Below are 12,760 nucleotides of genomic sequence, written 5' to 3' on the forward strand. Positions count from 1 at the left end.
GTAATAGAGAAATAGGAGGCAGAGACAGATGACTCTTTGGAAACTGCTGGCCAGCTAGCCTAGCCTAGGAAAAATTCCAGGTCATGAGAGACCCTGCCAAAAAACAAAAGTTTAAGGTACCTGAGGAATGTTGTCTTCTGACATTCATGCTCATATACACAGTTATACAACTACACCTCAACACAAATACATAATCATATGCACCCATGACAGACTCATATACATACACAAACACACACACACACACACACACAACTTCTTTTGTAAAAGAAAAATAATACTTACTGTGGAGAGAATTTTCTTTCCATGTGGTACAGAGCACTTGTGAAGCCATGTCCCATAAGCATGCTGCTATCTATCTTGGCTGAATGCTTGGCAGCATCAACATGTATTTACTTTTGAGCCTCAAGGCGACTCTCTAAAGTATGTAAGGCAGAGTTTCAAATTGGAGTACAGATGACTTTCCCAGGGTAGACAATGCACAACCCAATCTTTAAGCTTCTCATCGGCATTCCTTAGGATCCTACAAACCTTTCAGGGGCATTATCTTAACTTCATAATTAGTCTTATTACTTCTTGTATAACCTAGTATAACAAACAAGTTAACCCTGCTTGAAAAACCATTACTACTCCTTTTTATATATCATTTTAAATAAAATATACAAAGTTATTCTTTTTACATCACTTGTTTGTTTTCCTCTTTAATTTATTGGAAAATACCATGAAAATAATGAGACAAACAATAACAGGAAATTGAATTATTGATTCAATCCTAATATAAGAAAATATAGTCCTGAATTATATAAATACAAAATAATATTGCACCTCTAACATTTAGAATCCTAGACAGCAGAGTGATGCAAGATATTTCATAATTATGAGTCTATAATGCATATTTATATTCCATGAGAAAAATGAAGTCCTGCAGATATTACTTAGCAGCTGAGTCTTTTGTTCATAGAGAAGATTAAAATGAACATTTCATGGAGCTTTAACAACCAGCAAAGCTGAAGGAATATCTTTCACCAAGATTGCTTTTGTCCCTGATAGGTATTTACAACACACAGCCAAGGGCATTGACCATTAAGAAAAATAAGATAAAATGTATACCACATAAATTTCCATTAAGCCTCAAGGGTAAAAGAGTAAATTTCTCACAACAATTTTCCTTTAGCATTTTATTCTCTTTATAACAGCTATCATGGCACAGGGATGAAAACAACAGAAAGGGATCCAGTGAGACCCACTTACATTCTGCCTTCACAGAGCTGTGTTCTGTACCAGGATTGTAGCCAGAGAGAAAAGGAAACACCCATCATTTTATGTTCCCTTACTCTTCCTTTGCTACTCCTATAGGAGGTGTGTGAAAGGGTATAGATATTATACAGATGTTTAAACTACCTCACACGTTTCTTAACATAATACCAAAGAATGTTGTACTGATGTCATCCCCTTAGTAATTTTGTAAGTTCTTTCCTCCTACTCACATGCCTACAATATTTTTATGAGACCCCGTTGGTTTGTGAAACCAAAGTGTTCGTGATTGCCCTCCATTCATGTCTTAAATTGCTCATTCCAGAAAAAAATAAATCCATATTTCTGTTAATAATTATAAGCTAGAGAAGTGATTCACTCATTCTGATTAGCAGTATTAAGCTTTCCAAGGCTACCAAATTTTTATCCAAAGTATTCCTGGAAATTCGAAAAAAATATATTTTAGTTCACTCACAGAAATATCATGAACTGGTGATGGTAGAGTATCTTATAAACTGTGAATGCATGAAACAAAATATGACTGCCAGATGAACCAGAGTAGAAAGTTAAGAGCTCAAGAAAAGGCTGTCTTCCCTCACCAAAGTCTTCACTTTCTGATTTTTACCTTCACAACTAGCTGATACTAGTTGCCCCAGTATCTAATGTGGGGCAACTGTGTCCTTTACTTTAAATCATCTAATAGAGATAACAATTTTTTCACTAGTCCATCTTAGGTTTTCAACAGAATTCAGTTAGTACACTCAGCTATGATTTTGGACAGGATGCACAATAAGAGAGATGCATAAAATATTATGAAAGAATGGGATTTGAAAATAAATCATAAGTTTGAATTTGATTTTGCCTTCTTTGCTGTATTTGACCTTTATTCCCTTCACTCTGTCTCCCGTGAACTTTCTGGTACTAAGGATATTACCATGGTTCTTATTTTTGAGTAATCACTTCTCCTTACTTCTTATTGATTATTTAATACCGTTTGACTCTGTGGCCTATTTCATTTGTCTTTCTGTTCCTTAACCTCTTGCTTGGTTGTCACTCCTTGTATCTCAGCCCATACTGTTCCTCTGCTTTCTTGCCAAGAATAAATTTTGCCCACACAATTGATTTTAGCCTACTAATTCAAGCTCCCTTAATCTTGAGTGAGATGACCAGAGCAGAAAGAATTCTACCACACATATAAATGTGACATAAATGCCGCTTATTATTGGACTCTATCTTTAAGAACTATGACTGTACCTCCTAATAGTGCCACCCTCCAGGGGTCAAGCATATTCAAACAATCACTGCTCATTCAGCTTATCCACAAGGGCTCTGTGGTGATGGATTCAGAGTAGCAAAACTGAACTCTGTTGAACTGGGCATTAAGTCCTACATAAATATTTTATGGAAACATGGATCTTCAACCACAGTGAACTCTTTTCTGGGTGGAAACTGGAGTTAATAGTGCTCATTATATTATATATTATCTAACAAGCTCAGCATCTAAGAGTAACTAACATTTGGATTTAGTTCTTTCTAAATTTCTGGTGGCACCAAGAGCCTCTTTAGTGATAATATCACTACAATAAAATATAATCAGTATTCTTCAAACACTTAAGTAGATGTAGAGACCAGAAGCAACATGGTGGATGCTTAGAAAGAAATATATGCATCAGTTGAAGAAATGTATTTTCTGGCCAAATTCATGGAAGAATTATCTCACATGAATACTTGTAAGAATGTATGATGATAACAATAAAAGTCTTTGAGTATTAATTTTTTAAGAAAAGAGAGTAGACATGTTACTGTTTGAAACTACAAATGGTTGTGTTTCTTTTTTAGATTGTGTGTAAGTACATGTGTGTGGGGTGTGTGTGTGTGTGTGTGTGTGTGTGTGTGTGTGTGTGTGTGTATCTGTGGGCAGGAGGCCTGAAGGAGCATTGGATTCCTTGAAGCTGGATTGGAGGCCTTGGTAATATGAGTGTTCTCAGATACAAACTCCAGTGCTCTAATATAATATTGCGCCTTCTTAAATGCAGAGCCACTTCTCTGGCCCTATTTGTTTAGTTGGTTGTCTTTATTTATTTATTTTTATTCTTTAATTTTTTTTTTACAGTCTAGACTGTATCCTTATCCTTCTTGTGGTCCACCCTTGGACTGTTCTACATCCCATACCTTTTCCCCCTGTCTCCAAGAGGATGTCCTCCTCAACCCCACCAGACCTCTCCACTACCTGGGGCTCCAAGGCTCTCTAGGGTTAGGTGCATTTTCTCTGACTGAGTCCAGACCCCATAGTCTTCTGCAGTATAATTTGTTGGGGGCCTCATATCAGCTGGTATATGCTGCCTGGTTGGTGGCTCAGTGTCTGAGAGATCCCAGGGATCCAGGTTAGTTGAAACTGCTGGTCTTCCTATGGAGTCTCCCTCCTCCTCAGTTTTTTCCTGCTTTTCCCTAACTCAACCACAAGGGTCAGCACCTTCTGTCCACTGGTTGGGTGCAATATCTGCATCTGACTCTTTCAGCTGCTTGTTGTATCTTTCAGAGGACAGTCATGATAGGAACCTTTTTGTGAGCACTTCATAGCCTCAGTAATAATATCAGGCCTTGGGGCCTGCCCCTAAGTTGAATCTCAATTTGGGCCTGTCACTGGATCTCCTTTTCATTAGGCTCTTCTCCATTTTAATTCCTGCAGTTTTTTTCAGACAGGAATTCTGGGTCAGAGTTTTTTACTGTGGGATGGCAACCAAATTTCTCCACTTGATGCCCTGCCTTTTTACTGGAGACCTGTGACAATTTCATAGATGAATACAGTGAACTTAAATCATTTCTGCTTCCTTTCTCTTATTTAACTCCCCCCACACTTTCTGCATTCACAAACTACTATAAAATTCAAATTTCTTATATTTTTACTTTTGTATAACCCTCTGAGGATTATTAGTGTTGCCCAAATGCACATAGATGTAGAGCTGGGCCTTCTAGCAGAACAAGTGCAGTATACCATGGGTCATCACTAAAGAAAACTGATTCTTCCTCTCACAGAGGCAGGCTATCAACTGCCAATAAGTTCTCATTGAGACTCCAATCCATGCTAGAGTATTGACTGGCTTGTGACAGCTAAATCAAGTTCAAGAGCCAACTCTGGAGTGAGTGGGGAGGGAAAGGGAGAGGGAGAGGGAGAAAGAGACAGAGAGAGACAGAGACACAGAGAGACAAACACAGAGAAACAGAGACAGAGAGAGAGGTTTAAAAATTTAAAATAATGAGAGACTCCTAATGATGATAAGCAGAGTATTTTTCAAGTTTGATAGTGAAAGTGTCTTCTAAGAGCAGAGAATGAGCTAAGCAGTATAACCCCAACAGTTACACCATGCTCCTGAGACATTGAGCAAACTTGCCTTGAAATGAAATGTGGTAAATAAATTTTCACTAATTCAATTTAATTGCAACCCTTAGGAAGGTTTGACCACTAACATGAAGGTTTATCTATGAGAGTTTCTTTTCTATACTGTGAGCCATGTCAATACTTCATGCCTCATAAAGCTCCGTTATTGATTTTTTAATATTCTTTAAGAATTTAGTGCTTGTACAAGCAAAAATACCCATAAATTTTTCCCATACACACTTTTAAAAATTAACAGGTACATAGTAGGTATTTGCCAAGTGCAGTAACTATATTTCGCTGTGTATACACCATGGAATGACCAAATCTAGATAAATAGTATGTATCATATTGTATATTTATTTTTGTAGTAAGATCATTTACCAACCATTCTGATTTTGTTTTTGACATGTGGAGGTCTGAACCCAGAAATGTCCTCAGGAAATTGAATCTAAAAACTATTCACTTAAGGAAACCTTTGAAGTAGATTCTGATCATGTTATCATATCCTGACAACCTAGCACATACTACATGTCTCAACATCAGGTTTCTATGAGACTCATAAGTCAAAGCCATTCTATTCAATGTGGTTGATTACCATGCAACATACATTAAAGCCATTGAATGAAACAATGAGGGGACTGGGCAAAAACTTCTAGAATGGGACACAACTTTCTCTTAAGTGTGTACCTGTGAACTGCTACCAAACAGAGAGACTCACCCGAGCCTTATTCAAGAGTTTGATGAAGGGACCCCTGCACACAGATTTTGTATTCCCTTTAGCATCAAAATAGGGTATCTCCCAAGCCTCTTATAAAAACAGAAACAATATCCCAAGAACTATCTTGTAAACAGTCTTTGCAAAAAATGAATAAGGAGGGTTTGGTAACCCAGACATACTAAATAAGCCCTGCCCTGATCATCAGCATCCATATTAGGTCACTTAATCAGCTAATAAATAAATTAGACTTTCAAAACTTCTGGCCAAAATTTGTTGGCCTTATATTATAGATGAAGAGGTAACAGTTAAAAGCATGTTCAGGTCAGGTCTCTGTTTTTCACTTCCTGATACTCCCACATTGTGCTACTTACAACATTATAGGGCTTTTTTAAAGCAAAATCTTCTCAGTTTTATTGTCATTTCAAATCTATTTCAGTAGGAGTTGTTAATACATCTGAATGACTCACAGGTTAAGATCCACTGTTCTAAACCTTCCCATGAACCTTTCCTTGCTTTGTTTCAAATTCTTGGCCTCTTTTATTCATTATTTGTTATTATATGCATATATGTACAAGTATATTGCTAACCAGAACATGTAAGTCTATAAAATGTTGCCTGTGTGTATGTTTTGGTATTAAATAACTGATTGGTATCAAACAAATCAGTAGCCTTCCATTATACAAATCATAAACAGGATGAGAAAGAAAATAGGGAAACAACACTGTTCACAATAGTCACAAATAATATAAAATATCTTGGGGTAATTCTAACCAAACAAGTGAAATATCTGTATGACAACTACTTCAAGTCTCTCAAGAAAGAAATTGAAGACCTCAGATAATGGAGAGATCTCCCATGGTAATGGATTGGTAGGATTAACATAGTAAAAATGGTCATCCTACCAAAAGCAATCTACAGATTCCACCCAATCCCCACCAAAATTCCAACACAATTTTTCAAAGACATGAAAAAAGCAATTTTCCATGTCATATGGAAAAAAATATTATAGGGCTTTTTAAGCAATGTTTTCCTTTCTTGAGCTACTTGAAAAGTCTCAGAAATAATTAATTGTGTTTATTTTCTTTTCTTTTAATTCTCAGTATCTGATTTACAGGGATGACTTTAAAATACATGATAAATGTATTGACAGGTCATGACCTAAATGTCCAAATTTATGCCACCATCTCCAGAGTCCTAGGCTGATATAATTTGCTTCTTACCAGTGTCCAATTAAAACAAAACAAACATGGAAGCAAGTGTGTCCACCCTACTAACATTTTAGAATTTTATAAGGTCCCAGACTATTCCTCAGAGATTAAGGGGACCTTCAACAACTTAATTTAGATAAAGAGGGGGATGTAGAAATAACTTAGCAATTAAGAGTGCCTTCTTTCTTCCAGAGGACCCAAGTTCAGTTCTCAGCACCCATGTGAGCATCTCTTAATCATCTACAATTCAAGGTTCAAGGTATTTGATGCCCTCTTCAAGACTTTGTGCATTGTGGCCTCTAGGGAAGCATATGGTGTTACTTGTACACAGATATACCCATATGCATAAATTTAAATTTTTAATTTTTTAAGTTGGTTAGAAAAAATTATGTCCTGAGTAAATACCTTACATTTAGAGAGAGAGATAATAACCTCATCTTTAATTAGTCAGTTGTGTCAAATGATGTTTTGCTAGGGCACACAGACGAAAGAATGTTTTGCTAAAGCAGACATATGAAAGAATGTTTTTCTTGAAGCAGACACAGGTTAAAGGATGTTTTGCTATAGCAGAAGTGTGAAAGGACATGTGATAGGCCATGTGATAAAGGAATATAAATATGACTCCACAGACAGTGGGAGATCAACCATTGGTTTGGTTTGTTCCTCTTTGCTATTCTTCGCTAATGACACACAAGTATTGGTTCTCCTTATATTCAGCTGCTGAGATCTGCTTGTGGTAAAGCCAGCAAGAAATTCACCAAAGAACTTCTTGTCAGGTTCCTAAGGCTTTTCGGGGCTTCTATTCAGTTTCTTTAGGATTGAACTCTAGCTGCTGGTTTTTGTGTGATCTCTGCCTGTCAAGAGGACTGGACTCCAGCTGCTGATTCATATTGGATGTTTGCTATGAGAATAAACTGCTGATATTCTGACAAGGAAGATTGAACTTGTCCCCAAACAACTATTTCTAAACAAGTCTACTTCCCTCGTATCCTAATAACTTTTCTCTTCCACTACTTCTGCTGGGTGCTAGTCTAGAGGAGAGGTTAAACTCTTATTAAAATAGGTAGGAAAAAATATATACCGACAATTGTAGTTTGGAGTTAAGAAAATACACACCATCCATGTTTTCAACTTTTCACAAAATAAATGCGTCCACTGAATGTCTTTAATTTAATGTCAAGTTGGTGGACATAGAGTCATTGCTCCAATGCAATGAGCACCCCTGCTTGGGCTCTTCCCATGTTAAGGAAAGAGTATGTTCAGATAAACAAGCTGAGTCCCCTAACATTAAAATGAACCACATAGGACATTGCTAAGATACAGATTACAAGACCTGAATAATTTTTCAGAGGACATAATTTGCTTTATTTGGGTACTCCTTTGAAAAGCAAGTCAAAAGCCAACTATATTATTTATCCTTTTTCCTTGTTCTCTAGTATTGGCTTTCAATCATGATGCTGTTTAAACAGAAAAGAAAAAGTCTACATTTCTGTTCCCTATCCTCCTTCAGATAGCACATGTTAATGCAGGGAGCCTTAAATTGCTCAAGTTAACATGACTGACGAAAACAATAGGCATGAACCCATCATGTGAGAGTATGGACCTTCACCTTGGTTGATATAATCAGCTCCTTGCAGTTAATGTTTCTTTAGTCCTTGTAATACATTCAAATGCCTTGTTCTTGGCTCAAAGGAAGTGAATTAGGAAATTAGGAAAACCCTCTTGTAAGCATTCAGAGTCCCCCACTGGGCAGAATTAAGCCTTGGGAAGTGGACAGACATCAGCACTTCACATCTCAATGACTGAGTATGAAATAACAATTTGTGTCTTCATTATCTCACTTCCCGAGGCTAATAAGCAGTGTTCTGTGCTTGACAATGAACAAAACCTCCATCTCAAATAAGATGTGCTCAGAAGTTATCAATGGTTTTTCTGTGGCTTTTGCATTTCCAAATACTCCGGCATCAACAAAGATAGTTCATTTGTTTCACTTTGTGAAAACTCTTCATTTTTCCCCAAGACTTTCCATTTCACGCTGTGTGAATTTTATTAAGATCACTTTCACAGAAGCTAAGTACTGGTTGTATGGGGCCTGGAGGGATGGCAGTCACAGTCTGGGCAATGTCAGAAATCTCTTGAGACATTTCTTTGCTACTAAAATTCCCTTGCAGAGTCACACAGAAGAATCCAAATTGTTCACTAGTTTGGCCTCATGAATATTTTGATGTTTTAACCTGTAAATCTATCAACAATATTACCTAAAAACCAACAGCATAGAAACTTAGCCAGTTCCTCATATCAGTGTATAAATATCAATGAATATAGGTATTCTTCAGTTATGGTTAAAGCTGGGCTATAATCTCAATTAAAATAAGATTTTACAAATAACATGTACTAATAAAACTGATCTGTAAAGGTGTTTAATAATTTGTCAATGAAGATTGTCTTATCAAATGATTATGATTAAATAATTGGAAATGAAATTATTTTGATATCTCTATTAGAATTTTTAGTAAGAAGTTAAATATTGTTATATGTGTAACCTATAGTACTAACTGCATTATACTTCATTGTATACAGCATTGTAAACTGTTTCTTTACCAACTTTATAACCTTTAATATTGTATGATGTGGTTTGATTATTCCTATTTTGTAAACACATCAAACAGAGACAGGCAGAGAGCATCTTGCCTAAATTTACACCCCTGTTCTGGCAGAAACTATGTTAAAACCAAATATTCTTAATTTAAATACAGTATGTATGACAGACATTAAAACTCTTCTTCTTTGATCAAAGTATTTGGTAGCTACTTCTGCTAGTATGGAAACCTCAGCATTCAGATGCCTCCACTGAGCATACCATTTTTAATGATCCAGCACATTTAATTAAGTATTAAAAACTCAAGTACACATGGATTTTCTCCTTCAGTTCCCCCTCACGTACAACTTAGAGATGCATGTGTTGGATGGATTTTCTAAGAATGAAGTAGCATGGAGGAAGAAACCTGAGGGTAAGGGCATCTTTAATATGGAAATTGTTGACACACTGGAAGCCACAAAGACCCATCTCTTAATCTGTTTTTGTTCACAGAATGTGTGACACAGGAGAAGGACTATTCACTTTTCAAACAAGGGAAGGAGAAATGATCTACCAGAAGGTCCACTCTGCAACACTGGCTATAGCTGAGCAACATGAAAGATTAATGTTAGAAATGGAGCAGAAAGCCCGGGTAAGGATCCATCCTATGTAATCTAACGCTTTTGAATGAATGTACTAGTCCATTTGTGTAATATATGATGCCAACCCATGCTCTGTCTCTGTAACCAAACCTGTGAAGGAAAATCTCAGCTCTGTAGTACCATGCATAGTTTAACACAAAACTATTTTTTTGCTAGGACTTAGAAGCCCTGCTCGCCATAGATAGGTGTGTGATCTGCCACCTTGGTTACAAAAAGATTTGTTGATGGCTTAAGAATGAGGCAAGAGTTGAACTTTGTTACTTATACTTGCTCTAGGTGTGCAGATTATCACGGAAAAATTTTAAGTATATTTTCATGAGAAGATGTCTAGTTATTTCAGTATATTACAATTATTGGTCATGAAACACAGCACCCTGTTTGGGTTCCAAACCCATTGCCCAACATCACAGCTTACAGACTGTACTCCTAGGATATTAAAACCCTAATATCCATTTAGCTGCCAGACATATACACACCATCAAGAAACGCTTCATCTTATGATGGTAACAGAACATATAGGGTGTTTTTAAATACTTACCTTCCAATATCTGTGAAGAAACAAGACATTGAGCCCAGATGTAGTGACAACTTATCATGCACACTCTTTCAAAATTGTCTAAGAATCTTGAGACTTTTTTTATAAATAAAATTTAATTCACTCAGTGAGGCTGCTGTGTTCTTATCACAGTCTAGGCCAGACCTGAGGCAAGAGTCAGACAGTTATCCCTAAAATCTTAAAGATGATGGGTACCTATACAAAGATCTAAATTACACTAAAGATGGGTGCATTCCCTCTCTAAGAGGCTAGGATACTCAAACAATGGGTCTTGTGAGGCTTAGCAGTAGAATTTACTAATTCAAATGTAAGTTTTTGAAAAACTCCATATCAATTTTACAGGTAAGTTTCTCTCTAAAGATGTTGGGCCTTGGAGGTAACTCCATTTAACCTGTTATTTTCAGTCACGTAAGACAGGTAGAGGGCGTGATTAACAAGTCTCTACCTCCAGAGATTTAAATATTAATGAATTATCAAAAGGCCAGGGACATAGCTAATTAAGTTATTCCCTCCCCTTTCTCTCTTCCCTATAAGACTGGTCTCCCCTGGCCTTTGGGGGGGAAGCACACAGCACCTGCATCCATTCACCATGTCATGAACAATAAAAGCTTTGGAAAACCGGACTCCACGTGTCCATGGTCTCTCCACCTGATTCCCAGCTTTTGGAACCCTGGAACCTTGCCGATGCAGCCGCCGGCCCGCCCACCGACAGCTGCATGAATGTGGGGCTGGCGGCGCGGGAAGCCCTGGTGCCAGACCGCCCTGAGACTCTGTTGCCGGACTCCCTCCTTTCCCCGCCCGCGAGATTCGTCCCCACATAAAAATTAATGCTAGAAAAATTAAAGTACTTCCTTTCTAGTCAATACTTCAAAGTAAGCTAGTCTAGCACTTTTCTTAAATCAGTCTAACTGAGCTTGATAACTTCTCAAGAGCACTAAGTTTTAAACCCATGGCAGAGGTTTCTCCTGTCTTTTTAAATATACCTCCTCTACACACACAAAGCTTTCCAATAATAGTGAAACAGCACTTCATTGCTCTGCATGATATCTGTTTTCAATTTAAAATAATATAAAGTTATATGTGAAAACTAGGCAAAAGTACAAAATGAAGGTGAAAATAAAACCCTCTAAAATGTAAAAATGTGGTATTGTATTTAATATATATATACATATTATATATATACATACTATATATGTCTGTATGATATATATACATGTATTATATATACTATATATGTATATAATATATATTTATAATTATATATCATATATATTATATATCATATATATAGTTATATATATGAGATATATATTATACGTGTGTGTGTGCTAAAAAATACAAAGATGACAGTGGCAATTGTTTTTTGTTGTTATTGTTTTGTTTTTGTTTTGTCATTTTAGTTTTCAAACAAGGCCACGTGATATTCATATTTACACATTTTCATATGCTTTAAAATACTTTTATAGGTAACCAAAGAATTTCATAGCAGTGGATTCCCTAAACAGGCTTACAGACAAACTGAAAGCATTTACTTTTACCTTTTTAATGACAAATGATTGTGGATTTACAGACTTGTGCAAAATACAGTAAAAATAGTGCCTCAGCTGCTTTTGTTTTTTGAAAAAGGGGAATTCAAAAGAATCTTCTAATATTACATTGCTGTAAAACCTGGTTTTACCATTATTAGTAATAATTTTATTTTAACATGTCTACATCATCTTGGTTGTGCCATATTGCTATTGTTATTTAAGAGAGCTGATGAGATAGTTCAGCAGGTAGAGGTGCTCTGTATGAAGACTGACAACCTGAGGTCAGTCCTTAGAATCCACATGATGCAGGGAAAGAATTAATTCCTAAAATTTATCCTGTGACATCCACACATGTGTCATAACAGGTGCACATTTCTACACACTCATACACACACAAATAAACAAATAGATGTAAAATAAAATAGTTTTATAAAACAATTTAATATCTAGAAAAATTTCAGCCATAGTGAATACAACTGTATATTTTCTATTAAGTAGTATTGAATATCAATATAAAAAACACCCTCTAAACTGATAAGACAATTAAAGATGTATATTTTGATTTCTGTCACTGAGAAAGATTATGAAATGATTAATATTGACCAATTAATATTGTAAACTGTATGTTTTACATAGTTTAACTACTTATTAACTCGTACAAGATTATTATGCATTTAATTGGTACTCAGTGAACTGTACTGGTGAATACAAGAGAAGAACTAAAGTTTCCTCTTTTAGATTGTGTGCAGTTTTGCAAAATTAAATAGTTTGTACTATCCATATTTGCATCAAGTCCCTTTACTTCTTGAAATACAAGTTTCCCAAGTCTTAACGCAACTATGTATAAGACATTATTATCATGAAATTTTTAATAAA

The 12,760-nt window shown here is 36.0% G+C and overlaps 1 protein-coding gene across 4 annotated transcripts in view; it reads left to right on the top strand.

The window, feature by feature from the left end:
- The window catches only part of Dok6 (docking protein 6), a 382,064-nt gene that overhangs the window by 269,791 nt on the left and 99,513 nt on the right, over nucleotides 1-12,760 (top strand). For 3 of the 4 annotated variants that reach the window (XM_076912327.1, XM_034518225.2, XM_076912329.1), the window contains exon 6: nucleotides 9,651-9,789. In XM_076912327.1, coding sequence (XP_076768442.1) covers nucleotides 9,651-9,789 — 139 coding nt within the window. Of the gene's footprint in view, nucleotides 1-9,650; nucleotides 9,790-10,889; nucleotides 11,471-12,760 lie in introns of those variants that run through there. The other variant, XM_076912328.1, reaches the window with a different exon arrangement.

This window comes from Arvicanthis niloticus, chromosome 14 (assembly GCF_011762505.2).
Source record: "Arvicanthis niloticus isolate mArvNil1 chromosome 14, mArvNil1.pat.X, whole genome shotgun sequence".
In the NCBI taxonomy this organism is placed as follows: Eukaryota; Metazoa; Chordata; class Mammalia; order Rodentia; family Muridae; genus Arvicanthis; species Arvicanthis niloticus.